Source organism: Polypterus senegalus, chromosome 3, assembly GCF_016835505.1.
Source record: "Polypterus senegalus isolate Bchr_013 chromosome 3, ASM1683550v1, whole genome shotgun sequence".
NCBI lineage: Eukaryota > Metazoa > Chordata > Cladistia > Polypteriformes > Polypteridae > Polypterus > Polypterus senegalus.
Window position 1 is genome coordinate 158,158,524 of NC_053156.1, and position 20,091 is coordinate 158,178,614.

Consider the following 20,091-nt stretch of genomic DNA (forward strand, 5'->3'; position numbering starts at 1 on the left):
CAAGCCACCTCTACCGAGCCCGTATCTCACCAATGCCAGTTCCCTGGTGCATAAAACGGATGACTTGGAATTACTTGCTGGAAATCGCTATGTTCGTGACTGCTGTGTTTTGATTATCACTGAAACCTGGCTTCACCCGGGGATACCCGATGCTAGCATGCAGCTAGCAGGCTGCACTCTGCTTTGCTGGGACAGGACAAAGGAATCCGGTAAGAGCAGAGGAGGGGGGCTCTGTATTTACGTGCAAGAGAACTGGTGCAACAACGGGACAGTTATAGACAAACACTGTTCCCCTGACCTCGAGTACATGTCTGTAAGATGCCGGCCTTTTTTTCTACCGAGAGAGCTAACAGTTAGTGATTGTCATGGCTGTGTACATTCCACCTAACACCAATGTAAACACGGCGCTCAATCTCCTGCTGAACACCATTAACGAACAGCAGCTAGTCCACCCTGATGGTGCTCACATAATTGCAGGAGATTTTAACAAGGCCAACTTGAAGACTGTACTCCCGAAATTTTATCAACATGTTAAGTGTTCTACTAGAGGGGAGAACACTCTGGACCATGTTTACTCCAACATCAAGCACATGTACAGAGCCATACCCCTCCCCGAACTCAGCCAGTCTGACAATCTTTCTCTCCTGCTCTCCCCAGCTTACACCCCCCTCAGACGCAGTGCCAGGCCCACCATAAAGACTGTTACAACCTGGCCTGAAAATGCACTTCAAACTACAGGACTGCTTCAAACAGACAGACTGGGACATACTTGAACACCAAGAGCTGGAAACATTCACAGGAACAGTACTGGACCATATCAGGTTCTGAATCGGAAATGTGACTGATAAAAACATTCGGGTTTTCCCAAACCAGAAACACTGGATGAGCAGCCAGGTCCGTACACACCTCTGAGCCCATGATGTTGCGTTCAGGTCAGGTGACAGAGCTCTGTACAGGGTTGCCCAAGCCGCAATGAAAAGTGGAATTAAAAAAGCCAAGGCGGACCATAAGAGGAGCATAAAGTCCCACCTGTCCAGCCACAATACACAGGAGGTGTTGCAGGGAATACAAAACATCACAAACTATAGAGGCTGTGATGCAGCAACAGGAGATCTGAGTATGCCGCTAGCAGTGGAGCTAAACTGCTTCTTTGCTCACTTTGAATTATCACAACAGAAGTACTCATCTGCTCTAGCCCTGCTCCCATCTTCACCGGGTTCCTGCACCACTCCACTCACTGTAAAGGGGCACGATGTCAGATGGGTGCTCCTGCCAACGAACCCCAAGAAGGCTGCCGGCCCGAAGTAGTACCTGGTAGGGTGCTCTGAGCGGGTGCCCACTTGCTCACCCTTATCTTCACCAAAATCTTCTACCTCTCCTTAGCCTAGGCAGTCATTCCATCCTGCCTAAGATCAGCCACAATCATACCAGTGCCGAAGAAGTCTCCCATCACCAGCCTAAATGATTATCGCCCTGTGGCCCTCACTCCGGTAATCATGAAGTGCTTCGAGAGACTGGTTCTCCAGCACATCAAGGACCATCCCTCCCAAGTCTTTGATCCCTACCAATTCACATATCGCGTGAACAGATTCACAGAAGATGCCATTGTCCTAGCTCTCCACTCTGTGCGAAGCCATTTGGAGCAGCAGCAGAGCTACGTCCGGATGCTCTTTGTGGATTATATCTCAGCTTTTAATACAATCATTCCTGACATTCTCATCACCAAACTGGTCACTCTTGGCCTCCCCCCTCTCACATGTGTCTGGATAAACGACTTTCTTACCAACCGGCTCCAGACTGTGAGACTCGGTCCCCACCTCTTCTCCATTCGCATACTGAACACCGGTACTCCACAAGGCTGTGTGCTGAGCCCCCTCCTGTACTGTCTCTACACCCACGACTGCAGTCCAGCCCACAACAACAACCTCATTGTCAAGTTGACCGAAGACACCACAGTGGTCGGACTCATCTCAAAAGGAGATGAGGCAGCTTACAGAGAGGAGGTCCTGAAGTTGGCAGCCTGGTGTTAAAAGAACAATCTGACTCTGAGCACCAGGAAAACCAAGGAGATCATTTTCAACTTCAGGAGGCACAGCACTGACTTAGCCCCCCTTTACATCTATGGCGAGTGTGTGGAGAGGGTCCATACCTTTCGGTTTCTTGGCGTCCTTATCTCCGCTGACATCTACTGGACAAACAACATCACAGCAGTCATCAAGAAGGCTCAGCAGCGGTTACACTTCCTGAGGGTCCTCAGAAAGCACAACCTGGACTCCAACCTGCTACTGACCTTCTACCGTTCGTCCATTAAGAGCCTGCTGGTGTACTGTTACACAGTATGGTACGGCAGCTGCACCATGGCAGACAGGGAGAGGCTTCAGAGAGTAGTAAAGGCAGCACAGAAGATCATCGGTTGCCCTCTCCCCTCCCTGATGGACATTTACACCTTCCGCTGCCTCAGCAGATCAAAAAACATCACCAAGGACAGCTCCCACCCTGGCACTGATCTGTTTGACCTGTTGCACTCAGGGAGGCGCTACAGGTGCATCACAACAAGGCCAAACAGACTAAAGAACAGTTTTTTTCCCAAAAGCCAAAATCATTTTAAACTCACACATGCACTGATTACACAGTCTAACCCCCCAATACCTGGACTTCCTTCTGTCCATCAACTGTGCAATATCCAATATCTAGATGGTATTGATAATAATGTGCAATATCTGTATAATGTACAATATCATTACTCTCAGGGTCCAATATCCACTACTCATTGCACATGATCATCACATCCGCTGTACTAATTCCCTTCATAATTGAAAACATTTCAATCATGTCTCCTCTCAATCTTTTCTTGGTTAAACTGTAAAGGCTCAGCTCTTTTCATCTTTCTTCATAATTTATCCCCTGTAGCCCTGGAATTAGCCTAGTTACTCTTCTCTGGACTTTTTCTAGCACTGCTATGCAGTCTGGACACCAAAACTGCACACAGTATTCTAGATGAGGCCTCACTAATGCATTATAAAGGTTAAGCATAACCTCCTTAGACTTGTACTCCACACATTGTACTATATAACCAAACATTCTGTTAGCTCTTCTTAATGGCTTCTGAACCCTGTCTCTGTCTGGAATTTGATAGTGTTGAGCACACTATGACTCCTAAATCTTTCTCAAAAAGTGTACTTTTGATTTTCAGACCTCCCATTATGTAATCAAACCCAACATTTTTACTTTCCACGTGTAGTACTATATTTATATATTTACTGACATTACATTTCATCTGCTACAAATCTACTCAAGCCTGTTTGCTGTCTAAGTCTCTCTAATTCCAGTCCCCCAACAGATTCCAAATTATCTGCCAATCCACCTAGCTTGGTATCATCTGCAAACTTAACCAGCTTGTTACCTATATTCCTTTCCAAATTATTCATATATACAAAAAATAGCAGCATCACCTAGGAGTGACCCGAGTGGAATACCACTCTTCACATCAGCCAATTCTGATAAAGTTCCTTGCACCATCACCCTCTGCTTCCTGCGTCTGAGTCAATTTTTGCACCCATCTACAAACATTACCCTGAACTTCGACTTCTTTTAGTTTGATGCCCAACCTCTCATGTGGCACCTTATCAAATGCTTTCTGAAAGTTCAGATAAATAATATCATATGCTCCACTTTGACGATACCCTTCTGTTGCTTCCTCATAGAATTCCAGCATGTTAGTAAAACATGATCTCCCTCTTCTGAATTCATGCTGACTGTTCTGTAAAAATCCAGGGTAATATGGATTCTTATTCTGGTTTTAGTCAAAATGTTGCTGTTGTATCCTATTCAAGGTGAAATCAATGCAGGGCATGGCTGCTTAAACAGCAGTTATAGTGCAGTAATCAAAACAACATTAAATAAAGGCCTGAACTGCTATTCTACTTACAGACTGAAACAAAAAGACTTTTTTTACCATGACCCTGAGACAATGGATGCAACATTGCATTGTTTAATGTAAGATTAAAACTCCTGTCAACTATTATTTCAAGGTAGTAGTTGATGATATAAAAAGATGGTATAAAAGTATAGTAGTTGAGGGTCTCCTTAGAACCAAGGACATAACTTTTAGGTCACATACACTGTAGGAGAAGAACTGTGTTTTAGTGAGTAAGTTGTCGGTTCAGTCCAAATCACTACAAATGCACCAGTTCAATCCTCACCACTGACTCACTGTGTGGCCCTACACAAGTCACTTAATCAGTATGTGGTATAAGTGTGGAAATAAGAAAATATGTTCTTGTTCTGTACTTATAAAGCAAATTGGGATGATGTTTATTGTAAAAAGGAAAAATAAATCCATAATATACATTATGGGAGTGTCTATTAAAAAAAAAAAACTGTGGAGAAAAATTATCTCAAAAACAGTGCTTTGCACATGCTACACTTTATTGGGGGATCACCTCTGACCATCAGTATATGCTGTCCATAACTGAAGACCGAGTAAGTAGACACCTGAGGAAGCTGCACACCACATGGAGTCAGTCCTCGAGTTCTTAAGGCCTGCGCTGACTAGCTTTGTGGCCCCTAAGGCTCCAAAAATTGTGCTATTGTGGAAAATATCCTGCATTGTTCCTGTAATCTATACTTAATGTCTACAGACCAGTAGCACTTATGTCTCACATCATGAAGACCTTTGAGAAGCTGGTCCTGGACTATACGAGTTTTCTTGTGGTAGATCTCTGCCAATTACAGTTCTCCAATTGGGAAAAAAATAGAGATGAGGATGCATTTGTTTATCTGCTCCACAGGGTTTATTCTCACCTGGACAAAGCTGCCAGCACTGTGAAGATTGTTTTTCAAATTTCTCTAGTGCCTTCACCATCCAGCCATACCTGGTAAGGGGTAAGCTCAGAGATCTGCAGGTGGATGAGCATATGGCGTCCTGGATAATGGACTTTCTGATGGACAGACAACAGTTTGTGAGACTCAATGATTGTGTCCCTGATGTGGATGTGAGCCACACTGGAGTACCACAAGGAACAGTCCTGTCTCCTTTTCCCTTCACTCTGTACACCTTCAACTATAAATATAACACCAGGTCATATTGCTTGCAGAGATTCTGCACTCATGGGGTGTATTAATAAGGAGATGAGATAGAGTATTAGAGTCAGGTGGAGAACTTTGTTTCTTGGTGCAAAGAGAATTGTCTACAACTAAACATCAGCAAAACCAAGGAAACAGTTAATGACTTTTGTCCCATCAAATAGCCTCTGGGTCTGGTCAATATACAAGGAGTGGATGTAGAGGTGATACATTAACTGGACTGGCAGGCTGCACTGGTCTCATAACAGAGGAACGAGGGCAGAGTAAACTTTTATTTCTTAAAAAGGTTGTGTTCTTTAAATGTGGGAAGTGACATCTTCGCATCTTTTAAAACTCTGTGATTGCCAGTTCAATTTTCTACACTGTGGTGTTCTGGACCAGTAACATCTTCACTTCACGTGAGGCCCACTTAACAATTAATAAAAGGGCAGGTTCAGTTTTTGGACGCATTCTGGACCTCTTGGAGGTGGTTGTAAGGGAGAGAATTAAAACAACACTGAATGTCATTATTAACAATGCTGCACATCCTCTCTCTGACACATTAACTCAAGGAACTTTCAGCCAATAAATTATTCAACAGAAGTGGGTCATGAAATGCTACTGGGGCTCCATTACACCAATAGCAATACATCTGTATAATGCCTCACTGTGACTGTGACAGCCAAGTCAAAACTTTTCTTTCTTTTTACTTTCCTTTCTTTTTAGGCATTCTGGTGTGTGTTCAGATTATAGTATGTGTGTTTCTATCTATCTATCTATCTATCTATCTATCTATCTATCTATCTATCTATCTATCTATCTATCTATCTATCTATCTATCTATCTAAGAATAAGTTTTTATTAATTTTATTAATTATTGACCGTTTCTTTTTTGTAGAAAAAAAGAGAAAAGTATATATCTATATATTTATCATGGAATAATTGTTTGAAATGTATGTGTGTAATAGGAGGATTACTGGGTGAGCAGTAGTGGGTAAATTAATTAGCAACTGTTTCTTTCTGGTGAAACTGATGATTATTTATTAACTGCAGTAAAGGACAGAGGAATTGGCTGGCATTTCCACTGGGACAGGGAATGATTAATTATCCGGCCAGGAGGCCAATATAATTAATGAACAGAGGGAGACAATGTATTCAAGCCCCATGTTCCCCTGAACTGCTAGATGGCAGCAACCCTGGATTTGGGTACACCAGGAAACACCCACATGGTATGTTGGGAAATGTAGTGCTAAAGAGCCCTATTGGTCACACTTTATTGATGTTTGTGTCATTTCTCTTATTAAGCAAAATAAAGTTTATTTCAAATATAAAATTCAATCATATCTATCTATCAATCTTATTTAACATTTAGAGCATTAAAACAAAAGGACAAATTATGTTGACAGACAAGTAGGAGAGTATAAAAAAAACCAAATGTGACCCTGAGGGAACCACAGATAAAAAACTCTTAGGTTAAAATTAATATTGTCTAACTAAGACAGAAGAGTTAAACTTGACATATACCATACTGTCCATTATTCAGATGTCTAGGTAAAACATTAAACATAGCATTTTAGATTTTTTTAAATTTAAGTACAGTGATCCCTCACTATATCACGCTTCGACTTTCGCGGCTTCACTCTATTGCGATTTTTTTCTCATAGATGCTTACGTCACTACGCATGTGCTTTCTGAGAACTTTTATCTAAGCCCTACGATGGCTCCTAAATGTGCTGCTTTTTCTAAGCCTTCTGACAATAAAACTAAGCGCTGGAGGAAGATGCTTACTATCCAGAAGAAGGTGAAACTCTTGGATATGATTAAAGATGGCAATACCATACAAAAGCCTCCTCACGCATATGAAAAGACAGCGCCAGCAACTGCCTATCAAGATGTTCTTCAACCGCGCACCCAGACACCCACTGCCTGCTCCTAGTACTCCTTCAGCGGAAGAAGACAACAACGCACCTGCTGAAGATACTGCACCACCTCTGAAGACTCTCCTACTGAGGTCGTGCCTTTATAGGTTAGTGGTTGTGTGTAAGAACTGTGTGTGTTTGTGTGCAATTAAATGTACAGTACAATAATCTACTATATAAAAGCATTCGGGATTGTCCTTCCGTCCCGTGAGTGCAAAGCGTAGCGGTATTCCGCTTATTACAGACTTACTACTTGCGGCTTGAGGTACGAAGTGACGCGTTGTGAGCAGAGTTCTGCTGCTCTCATCGTTCCCTTGCTTTTGTGCGCGATGCGCTGGAAAAATAGACAAAATTATGTCTCTGGAAATAATTAATGTTGATGGAGTACAAATTCCTCACCGCGTAGTAAATATCAGGGGAGATGGTGCTTGCTTATTCTCATCTATAGCTTATTTAGTGCATGAAACTCCGTCTTTAGCGGTACGGATTCGGGCTGACATTGTACGACTTTGGACAGGCACTTGAGGGGATAAAAAAACTTTGGTTTTCGGGAGATGTTATGAATGGGCACTTTGATGTTCTCATTCCCTACACTTCAAAAAATTCATTTATCACGGTAGAGTCTGGAACGGATTAACAGTGATAAATGAGGGTTCACTGTACATCAGTTTCTGTTCCATGCCTTAAGCTTTGTCAAACAGGCTGCAAAAAATATGAACCACATGTATTATGTAAATGTTAGGCTGGTAAATTTATAAATGCAGTTAAAATTTTAAACATTTGATGGTAACATTTCAAAACAGGTACAAAAATAACATAACATTCACAAACTCACTTAATCTAATTCAGGCCTGGGGTTCGCGCCTTTCTCAATAGCATCAGGTGCAAAGCAAGAACAAGCCCTGGACAGTGCAACTGTTCACCACAGGATTCATACAAGAGAACATGATGCAAGAGCAATAAAAAATATTCAATAACTTAAATTTTCTGTATTTGTTCAGAGTCATTTGTGAAAAATAGAGACCACTTAATCAAAAAATATAAAAAAAACTGTAAAGTCATTGAAAATATGTACACTGTGGTATTTACATATTCCTTAAAAAATTGCAAGACATTGAGCAATAATTTGGTTATTTTGTTAACTCACTAACGTTAGAGTAACCCAGTTAAAGTTTTTTTTTATGCTAAATTGAAACCTCTGAAATTACAAGTAGAATCAATGATTAAAACAGAGAACACACTTAAAATTACCAACCTTCACACTAAATGTGATGGCTTCCATTACAAAAACTCTATCTGGAAAAACACTGGCTACTTCCTCAACACTCCCAAAGTACTGGACAGGCTCCCTCACATCTCGATCTTGGTCTAGCAGTTTGAACTTTCCTGTAAGAAAGACAGAGAGGAAAAGATCAGCAACAAATGTGTTAATGTGAACAATACTTGTATGTAACATTCTAATAATCCACCAATTTATGATTACTATTTCAATAAAAACACACAAAATAATGGCCAACCATTAGATGAAAATTGCTCTGAAGAAAGAAGTTTTGTAAAGAGAAGAATACATTTTAACTTGTTTACTTTAAACATTCACCCCAACACTCTTAAAAATAAAGATGCAAGAGTGGCGATGCCATAGAGGAACCATTTTTGGTTCCCAAAAGAACAATTCAAATGAAGGTTCCAGAAAGAACCTTTATTTATTTTGATCTGTAACAGGCTCCATACAGTAAATAACCATGAATAGATGGTAACAGATTTGTGAAATACCAATAAGTCATGATTTTAAAGGGACTCTTGCTGTATACAATAAGACTAAAACAATAACAGGAAGGTTATTCTTGAGCACAAGAGACTGCGTGGGGATCTAATCCAGGTATTTAAATTCCTCAAAGGCACTGATAAAGTAGATTTAACAACATTCTTTCAACTTAAGGGTGAATCATATACTTGAAGACCTTAGTGGAAATAAAGGGGAAGTGCATTTAAAACTGAAGCCAGGAATCGCTTCTTTATGCAGAGCTGTGGACTCTGAAACAAAGTACTGAGACATGTAGTTGAAGCAGAAACCTTGACAACTTTTAAGAAGAATCTTGATGATGGACAGCTTACCTATTAGCTGAACAAACAGGCTTGGCGGACTGAATGGTTTCCTCTCGTTTGTCAAATATCTTATGTTGTTTTGTTCTTATGTTAGTGTACTGCTAGGCTGCCTACCAAACATTAAAGATTTCAGGTGTTTTAATTTTGAATAGGAAGTTTTTCAATGAACAAAGTAAGAAATTCATATGCAGAGAACCCTTCCAACAATGAATTGGTGCTTGGTCAAGTAATAGCTCTACAAGAAGCCACGTAACCCAGTAAAGCACTACAAAATGCAATTAAAGAACCAGTATTTTTAAAAGTGTACAGTAATATTTGCAATACATTGCATATTTAAAATAATTACAGTATACAAAAGGGTTGTAACTATATGTCATTCTACATCTGATAATGTTATGATATTGGGAACATTTTTCTTTTTAAAATATATTTCCTATTTAAAATATATTCTTTCATACTCTATTAACTTTTTATGGTGCTTCAAAAACTTCTTAAGACTTGGAACAGCATTTTTATATCAAGGGCAAAGGCCATGACTTTTTCACCTCCTCATCACATGGTAATTTCCTTCCTTTCTATCTTTAAAATTCTTCTGAAACCCAAATATTACTGTCCTGCCTTCCGTCACAAACATTTCAAGTCTCTCGACTATTCTCTCAAGCTTTACATAAAATACAAGCATCCTTGTGGCACAAATGAAGAAATTTCAGTAATGGCCACCGTCATGAAATAGGGATACTGGGTATAAAAACAATAACTGGTCCTGCTACTGGTGTACAGTCACAAGGCTTTGATCTTGAAAGTCAGACTTCTATGTATCCGCAGCACACGTGGAGGATGTATTCCAGCAGCAATATGCATGCATAATGCCTCATTGTGACTGGGACTGCCAAGTCAGAAGTTTCCTTTTCTTTCTTTTTAAATGTTTCTTCCTTTTTAGTAATTCTAGTGTGTATTAAGCCCACAGATATTATATATATATATATATATATATATATATATATATATATATATATATATATATATATATATATATACATACATACAGTGGTGTGAAAAACTATTTGCCCCCTTCCTGATTTCTTATTCTTTTGCATGTTTGTCACACAAAATGTTTCTGATCATCAAACACATTTAACCATTAGTCAAATATAACACAAGTAAACACAAAATGCAGTTTTTAAATGATGGTTTTTATTATTTAGGGAGAAGAAAAATCCAAACCTACATGGCCCTGTGTGAAAAAGTAATTGCCCCCTTGTTAAAAAATAACCTAACTGTGGTGTATCACATCTGAGTTCAATTTCCGTAGCCACCCCTAGGCCTGATTACTGCCACACCTGTTTCAATCAAGAAATCACTTAAATAGGAGCTGCCTGACACAGAGAAGTAGACCAAAAGCACCTCAAAAGCTAGACATCATGCCAAGATCCAAAGAAATTCAGTAACAAATGAGAACAAAGGTAATTGAGATCTATCAGTCTGGTAAAGGTTATAAAGCCATTTCTAAAGCTTTGGGACTCCAGCAAACCACAGTGAGAGCCATTATCCACAAATGGCAAAAACATGGAACTGTGGTGAACCTTCCCAGGAGTGGCCGGCCGACCAAAATTACCCCAAGAGCGCAGAGCGACTCATCCAAGAGGTCACAAAAAACCCCAGGACAACGTCTAAAGAACTGCAGGCCTCACTTGCCTCAATTAAGGTCAGTGTTCACGACTCCACCATAAGAAAGAGACTGGGCAAAACGGCCTGCATGGCAGATTTCCAAGACGCAAACCACTGTTAAGCAAAAAGAACATTAGGGCTCGTCTCAATTTTGCTAAGAAATATCTCAATGATTGCCAAGACTTTTGGGAAAATACCTTGTGGACTGATGAGACAAAAGTTGAACTTTTGGAAGGCAAATGTCCCGTTACATCTGGCGAAAAGGAACACAGCATTTCAGAAAAGAACATCATACCAACAGTAAAATATGGTGGTGGTAGTGTGATGGTCTGGGGTTGTTTTGCTGCTTCAGGACCTGGAAGGCTTGCTGTGATAGATGGAACCATGAATTCTACTGTCTACCTAAAAATCCTGAAGGAGAATGTCCGGCCATCTGTTCGTCAACTCAAGCTGAAGCGATCTTGGGTGCTGCAACAGGACAATGACCCAAAACACACCAGCAAATCCACCTCTGAATGGCTGAAAAAACAAAATGAAGACTTTGGAGTGGCCTAGTCAAAGTCCTGACCTGAATCCAATTGAGATGCTATGGCATGACCTTAAAAAGGCGGTTCATGCTAGAAAACCCTCAAATAAAGCTGAATTACAACAATTCTGCAAAGATGAGTGGGACAAAATTCCTCCAGAGCGCTGTAAAAGACTCATTGCAAGTTATCGCAAACACTTGATTGCAGTTATTGCTGCTAAGGGTGGCCCAATCAGTTATTAGGTTCAGGGGGCAATTACTTTTTCACACAGGGTCATGTAGGTTTGGATTTTTTTTTCTCCCTAAATAATAAAAACCATCATTTAAAAACTGCATTTTGTGTTTACTTGTGTTATATTTGACTAATGGTTAAATGTGTTTGATGATCAGAAACATTTTGTGTGACAAACATGCAAAAGAATAAGAAATCAGGAAGGGAGCAAAGAGTTTTTCACACCACTGTATATATATATATATATATATATATATACACAGTATATATATATATATATATATATATATATATATATATATATCAGTCCATATATGTATTTATTTAGAGCTTCCATAAAAATCCAAACTTCTGGGGACAAATAGGGTTCTATCTATCTATCTTATGTTTTATTTTCTGAAGAAAGAGGCAAATGTCCTATACTCATTGTCATAAATTAGAGAACTATGCCTATAAAACACAGAATACAAAGTAATATTACTAAGTACAACTTTATTTTTCTTAAACCACTCAGTAAAATCCAGGGTAATATGGTGCCAGAGCATATACTGGCAACTTTGGGAATAAGGCAAGAACCATCCCATGCATAAATTATGTCAAAACACATAGACATGCACACTCTCACCCCAGTTTACGAGTGTATCGTAACATTTTGTTTGTATTCTCTAATGTACACCACCTCACTACGCCCAACTATCCAGTTCCATGTTTTCTCATACTGTATCAGTGCTATGCCAATGACACTCAGCTGAACCTGTTGTTCCCGTCCAGAGGTCCACAAGGTCTGAGCTAGAATCTCGGTACTGTATGTCTTAATAATATCTCAACTTGGATGAAGGAATAGTATCTTCAGCTCAATCTATTTCAGACATATTCCTGTTTTATCTCAATCATTCCGTGTGTTCTTCTGTGTGTTCAACAGTCTGTTTTCATAAACCTTACCTTGATATAATAACACCTACCAAGTTAGACAATAACCTTAGGATGATGTTTGATGACCACCTAGATTTCATTGACCACACTGTAAGTGTCTCTCCTTCATACCAGAGTACGCAGCACAACTTCAGGTGCAGGTATTGGTCTCATGTCTTGACTGATGAAACTCTTTACTGGAATGAATACGTGCATGTGCTTGCCAAGACAAATGCAGTGATACATCTTCTCCTCAACTATATGACATGGGTGCATGGCATTTCTCTTTTCAGGTCACTCAACTCCCTCCTGGTAGCTGAAGAAATGAAGTTGAAATCCTTGATGATTGCTTGTACAGTAGGCAGTGGATCAGTACCTATGTATACAGAGTAATTCTGGAGGCCCTATACATCTTCTTGCCCACTACTTGCCCACTCATACCTTCTTGCCCACATCTGCTAATAAGTGGCGTCTGGTGATACCACTTTTATAAGGCATGAAAGCTCAATCCAGACCCATTTAATGATTAGCTCCAAGCTGCTGGGATAAGATGATATTCTTCATCCACGTCACAGACTCTGTCAGTGTGTTTATGAAGCATTTAAAGTCTCTATTGTTATGTGAATATATTTCTAATTGATCATAGTTATGATGCAAGGTTCTTTTTACCTAAGAAGAAGTAACTGATCTTGTGTTCTGTCTGGTTTAGAGCTATTCACTTGTGATGGCCAATTTTGGAAACTTGTTTTCTCAATTAAGTTGACCTGTATTGCAAGTCACTTTGAATAAAATGTAAATGCAAATGTAATGATATCAACAGACAATATATCTTTATTTCATATGGTGTGTAATCTGTCAACAAAAGTATTTATATATCAAGCTAACTCAGAGCCGTCATATAACCTATCTCTTTTCCATATATTAAGAAATGCAAATAGCCAGAGGGATTCCTTACCTAAAAGGCAAAATCTAAGCAGATGCTACCATGGACTGGGACTGGACATTGTATCATTCTCTCCAATTATGACTATATGAATATAATTCGATAAGTGCTTAAGTAGTTCATTTTGACATTTGAATGCAAGTAAAAACAAATAAAACAATGATCAGAAACTCACTTTTTTAAGGATGGAAATGAGGTAAAGATAAAGGCATTTTTTGGTTGTTAAGAACTACAATAGGATGGAAGATGCATTTAAACTCTCCATGAGCTTTATTGCCTTTAACGAGAGATCTTGTGCCCCATAAGTCATTCAGCGAGCAACCCTATTAAAGATGCACGTCCCACTCTCTGAATTCCTTTAATTCCTATAGTTGCTCCTTCAAGCATTAAAAGCTGTTTAAGTTCAAGAGGCTTTTGTTATGCATGTGGTTTGTGGTGTCTTGAAATGTTCAGTGACATTTTCAGTACAAACGTGTTTGATTAATGTAATTTGCACTTATTAGTATTCCTGATGCTGTTTATTGTATTGTGAGCACAGTTATCATTACGGCCCCCATACCGTTCCCTCTGTGTGCATTTTACTTTAGATTTTTTTGTCTTCTTTTTTTCTCTAGTGAAGCAGAAGGCAGTTTATACTTAATTAGATGGTGAGTGTAATTAAGCAAAAATCCTACCTGTTTAAACTAAAACTCTTCTTGGATTTATGTAAGAAGCTACTTAGATGTTGAGACCTTTGTGGCTAAGGCAAGTTTTCAGGTTATTTATATGTATATTAATGTTAATATTATGTCTTTGAAAATTCTCATTTTGGCATTTAAAGTATACTCCGCTGGAGTACAAAAAAACACATACTCACATGAAAAGGCAGAATTAAACTATTAAATATACATTAGAATTCAATCAAGAATAACTGTTAGAGAAAACAAAGCTTTACTGTTCACATTAATTAAGAGACATAAATATCAGAGAATCAAATGATTTGGTAATGACACTGAATTTCTTTTAATGGAATACACATATGCATCGAACATTATTCCTGACACTCAAAAAATAAGAAAATATATATGACACATTTCAGCATCATTTGATCTTTGTGCAGTTCAACAAGGCCATTGGCAGACAAACTGATTGTATGCAACAAAACTGTGCAGTGAAGGGATTCACAAGATGGAAGGACAGTGCAGCACTATATCAGGAGATGCTCTATGGCAAGGCCAGAGACACAGAATCCTTGTAAATAAGGTTTTGATAACATGCATCTACAATGATACACTGTTTTAAATAAAGACTGTGTCTACACTTTGGATTTCCTATTACTATCAATTCTTGAAACAAATTATCTAGGCAGACTGGTGTGTTACACGATGGAGTAAAACTGGTGGCCACTGAGGTATTTCAAATCCAATGAAAACATACGTTAAAGAAGTTAAGCACCTTGAGCACAGGAAAGGTGTTTTATAAATGCAATGTATTATTATTATTATGTTAATTAAGTATATCAGTGTAATTTACATCATGTACACACCTTATATTGGTTTTTGAAGATGGTGAAAGAACAAGTACTTGAGAGCAAAATCTGCTCTATGGTGGCAGGGTGCATTATTAATAGATTTCATGAATGAAATGACTGCTTCACTTGGAACACAGCAGTTAAATTTATTATTATTAATTATTGCATATTTGCCTGTTATTTGTAAAGCTGATGTCTTATGATGTAAGGTCATAAAATATTTAATTTGTTAACATTTATTCTTTATTACAACTACAGTACAAGCAGTAATTTGCTCAGGGTTGTACATTTGATGCCGGAAATCTTGCTATTTAAAGTGTAAAGCCTCATTCACGATACCGCACTGCACATTTGAACAGTGGTCAGGTTAGAAAGTCATGTCCTAACTTACATCATGTAACATGCAACACAACTTACTTATATTATACTCTTCACTGAGATACAGTATAATACTTGTACCTATACTATACAGAATAATATTTTAATTCTTTATGTTAATATAAGTATACAATATCAGCTTACCAATGATACACACTGTAGCAGTAGTGTGTTCTAAACAGGGTCTTTCAAGCCATCCACCAAACACAAAGAAACCCAAAGGATATCAAAAGTAAAAAAATGGAAGGTGAGTGGGTTATTATAAAGGAAAGTTAACTGAACAGGAAGTATACCAGAAAGAAAATGTATTGTATGCACAATGGGCCTCCCTAAATACAAAGTGCTTCTCCCTATCAACTACGTAGATAGATAGATAGATAGATAGATAGATAGATAGATAGATAGATAGATAGATAGATTTGGGATTTGTTGCAGGACTAAAGTGCAGGAATGGATGTATATTAACAAATTAAATTAAGTTGACAAGACAAAACACAAAATATCTTGGGTTCATACTGTCTGCAACGAGATAAAAGTCAAAGTAAATTTAAGAGTCACTGATTTTTTCTTTTCTTTCTTGCATTTTCCATACCGCCCCAACTTTTTCTGACTTGGAGTTGTAGATAAATAGCATTAGTCAAGTCAATGATTGCAGAAGAAAGGCAGAACTCAACAATAGAAGGGGTCATGCCAGTCCATTATATTACACAGCAGTACCATACAAGACAGATTTCATATTTATTTAGTTTACAGTTTGAGCCAAACCTCAGAAGCACTTTGCATTATTACTTGCACATATGCCATCTCCATCATAGGAGCTGCTAACATTTGAAAATGTAGCTGCATTTGGATTTCAGAAGTCACTGAAAAACCACCACTACCTTTAGTAAACATTTTCTGCTTATTTGACAGCATTAAATAGCTCAGTAATATCATTGTAATATACAGTATTTAGGAATAGCAGGTTGGTCCAATGATTACACTATTACATCATGTTTATAATTCTGTTTTGTGTTTTACTCTTCTAAATAAACTATTTTCTGTTCCTCTGCACCTCCAAAAAAACTGACAAGTCCTTTTTATTCTGACAATGAATTTGGATTCTTGCCTGCTGTTACAGGTCCATCTTTCCTAAGCTTAGTTTTATAGTCGCAAACAACCTCCATATCTAAATAGTCAATCTTATTAAGTAATACCTTGCCATTTCTCCTTAGAATGTTTATTAAGTAAAGTGTCGTGTATTAGGGTCATGGCTCCTGTTATGTACGTTGCTAAAATTAAACAGGGCTGCTGCTGCTATCGTTTTAGTAGTTTCAGTTGTAGCAATGCTCATCATAAAAATCTTTCATCCATCCATTATCCAACCCGCTATATCCTAACTACAGGGTCACGGGGGTCTGCTGGAGCCAATCCCAGCCAACACAGGGCTCAAGGCAGGAAACAAACCCCAGGCAGGGCGCCAGCCAACCGCAAGGCTCATAAAAATCTTCCCCTTTGCAATGAAGCTTTTGTGTTATTTTATGTTTTTCATGTTCTTTAACCTTGATGCTGCTCTTTATTTGTTTTATTATTCCATTGACCTTAATCTATAATTACACATGTTTAAGCCTTCAGTCTTTACAAAGATGCTGATATCTGAAACTTGGCAGAAAATTAAAAAGTGAATTAGGTTGCCTAATGTATAAGGATCGTCAAAAATGCAACACATTTTATTCTTCAGTTAGAGTTAATGGGAAATGTTTCCAATTTAATCTGTAGTTAATTTTAATGCAATGTCTCATAACAATCTTTTTCCTATCATATGAGCAGTTGGCACTTAAAGTGACATCATGCAATCAAATGCATTTTAAACAACAGACCACCACTTTGTTTCTTTTGCTGCAGAAGGAATCAGTAACAAACATTCACAGGCAGTTAAAAAGTATTTATGGAGACATGGCTGTTAATTTTGTTCACAAAGATTTGCATCTTTTTATTATCTTTAAAAGATAATATCTGCGGTCGATAGTTTAGGAGCTATGGTGAGTGTAATGAAGAAGTGGCAATAAATGGTGCAAGAAGGAAATGCATGCTTTAGTCTCTCATTGGTGTGGACTGCTGAAGTTGATGTATCAAGAGCTAGAAGAGGAACAAACTATAGTTCATAAGCTAGCAGATAAGGACAAACGGAATGAATTGTGGAGAGGCATCCTGTCAGATGAGAAAGAAAACAACAAGAACACGCTATGGATTTGATATGAGCCCTCTAAGTATAACAGCACACCCGAACAGCAGTGGTGCCAGTTCTCAAGTCAGTGAAGTTGCTGACACAATCAACAGGACCAGAATCTGGAAGGTGATTGTTCCAGAAAATCTCCAGAAATTCTGGCTTAAGAAGTTTACCGCTGTCCACAGCCAACCCATAAGAGTACTGAACAAAGTGGTCCATGAGCCTCGTCTGATGCCCGACTAGAAGACCAAGGTGTGACGATGCGGGTTCTGGCTCCATGCTTCCATCACTATTCGGAAGCCCTTGAACCCAACACCGTCGATAATGTTACCAAGTGAGCTAACAACAACTGAGCAAGGGGATGGTTGAAAAAAGTGCATAGTGCTTTTATTCAAAGAGTCAACAAAACAGGTGTTCAAAATAAATAAATAATCCATAAAAGAAAACCGTGGAGCTAAAAACAATAAATAGAAAAAACAACAATCCTTTAAAACGAGGTTAAAACATTCAGGAAGCAGTCTTTAAAAACAAATGACAAACCCGGTGCCTTCGTTTAAAACTTGCGTCTCTCCTGCTTCACCCATCAGGGTCCCACAAGAAGGGAGACGCTCTCTCTCTGCAGCTGACCTTCTTTACATCTGCTACTGCTGTCAGTTGCCTCACCGATCCTTGGCTCCGGTCGGCTCTTCCGGACAACAACTTGGGAATCCCTTAACGGCCAAGGCTCTCACATTAGGGACACTGCGTCCCAAGTCCCGACTCCCGCTACCGTCTGTGGAGAGTCCTGCACCTTCCCGGTCACTCCCGTCCTGCAAAAACAAACATCTGCGGGGCGACCACAACCACTTCTCCCAGGTGTTGGCCAAACACCCAGGCTGCTTTCAGCTGCCTGCGAGCACTCGCCCGCTTCTTCCTGCACCGATTTGCTTGCCTGCTTCCTGCTCCCAACCTCCATTTACTTCTTTTTCGATCTCCCTTCTTTTTCTCCCCCCTAACCGACTCGCGCTTCTTTTATAATGCCACAGGCCATAGCAGCTGTAGCATATTAGCCACTGGAGCAATCATGGATGTGGGCAGTTCCTCATCTGTACACTCGGTGAGAAACGTCCACACCGCTGATCGTCCTGCAGCTTCCCATGGCCCAATGCCCCCTCGCTAAGCCGCCGCGAGAGCAGTGATTATTTATTTAAAATGGCCTTTGCTAAACGAGCTCAGCGAGCTGTGGACCCGCTATACCACACAAGGACATTAAGGTCTTACTCTTTAAGGATGAAAGCAACAAGGACCCAAAGGACTACCACCCAATCTTGTGTCTGCCAACGCTGTACAAAGTGCTGACAGCGGTTATTGTGGACAGGCTCCATGATCACCTGCTTAGCAACAGTATGTTCCCAGAGGAGCAGAACCAGCTCATCATCAACTAATGGTGATTAGAGATGCCAAGAGCAGGAAGAAGCAGCTGAGCATGGCGTATACAGACTACAAGAAAGCCTTTGATAGTCTGCCACACAGCTGAATCCTGCAGAGCCTGAAGCTCTACTGAGTCAGACCAGTCATCACCCAATTCTTGGAGAACATGGCGAACCAGGATGAATCCCTACAGCAGTAGTTTCATCCAGTGGACAAACTACACATCAAGCGATGAATTTTCCAAGGTGACTACCTGTCTCCCCTGAATTTTTAGCATTACCATGATACCGCTCAGTGGCATTTTCAACAAAGAACAAGTGGAGTACAAAATTGAGAAAGGCCAGTGAATCAGCCACTTGCTGTACATGGACGCCCTAAAGCTCTACACACAAAGTGATGTCAAAATATACAAGGAACTGGTTACATGTGGATGGAGTTCGGCCTTGACAAGTGCATCAAAGAGACTATTCACAGAGGCAAGCTTGAAGTAGCTCCTGATGTAGTAATGAACAACAAGGAGACCATCAAGAACCTTGAATCATTTGAGCGTACACCTACCTTGTTGTTTATGAGAATGACGACATCAAGCACAAGCTAATGAAGTCTAAGATCACCAAGGAGTACTATTGTCAAGTGAGACTTGTCCTCAAGACAGAGCTCAGTTCACAGAATAAGATCTTAGCAATAAACAGTGTGGCTGTAGCAGTCATCTTATGCAGCTTTATGGTCATCTTTGGAACTAAAGAACATGAAAGGAAATACTAGAAAACTCCTCACGGTCTTCTACATTCGAAAGCAGACGTAGAGCGTCTCTATATCTCACAACACCAAGGAGGCCAATGACTTTTAGAGCTTGAGACACTGAGGAGGTTGTGATTGTTGATCTGGGCGAGTACCTTGAGCAGACCAATGGGTAGCTACTGTAACTGCTTCTCAAACACCACCAAGCACCGCACAAGTGCAGGTGAACAGAGGCCATGAGATAAAAAAAAAAGGTATGGGTTACCCTAGGCCACTAGCACTAGCAGCGAGAAAACCAAGCAGGTACTCAAGTCCAAGATCATGAAGGCTAGGATGCAATGGTAAATCGAGAGAAGCCTTGTCTTCAACAACCTGGATGGGTCAATTGTCAACAAGGACCTGAAACACTTATGGCTTAGAAGTGCAGGACACAAGAGGGAAACCGAAAACCTCAACACAGCTGCTCAAGATCA

At 39.6% G+C, this 20,091-nt stretch overlaps 1 protein-coding gene across 1 annotated transcript in view; it reads right to left on the reverse strand.

Moving 5' to 3' along the window:
* Window positions 1–20,091, reverse strand: part of gareml (GRB2 associated, regulator of MAPK1-like) — a 263,131-nt gene that overhangs the window by 85,920 nt on the left and 157,120 nt on the right. The window contains exon 3 of the mRNA XM_039748129.1: window positions 8,239–8,369. Within this exon, the coding sequence (XP_039604063.1) occupies window positions 8,239–8,369 (131 nt within the window). The remainder of the gene's footprint in view (window positions 1–8,238; window positions 8,370–20,091) is intronic.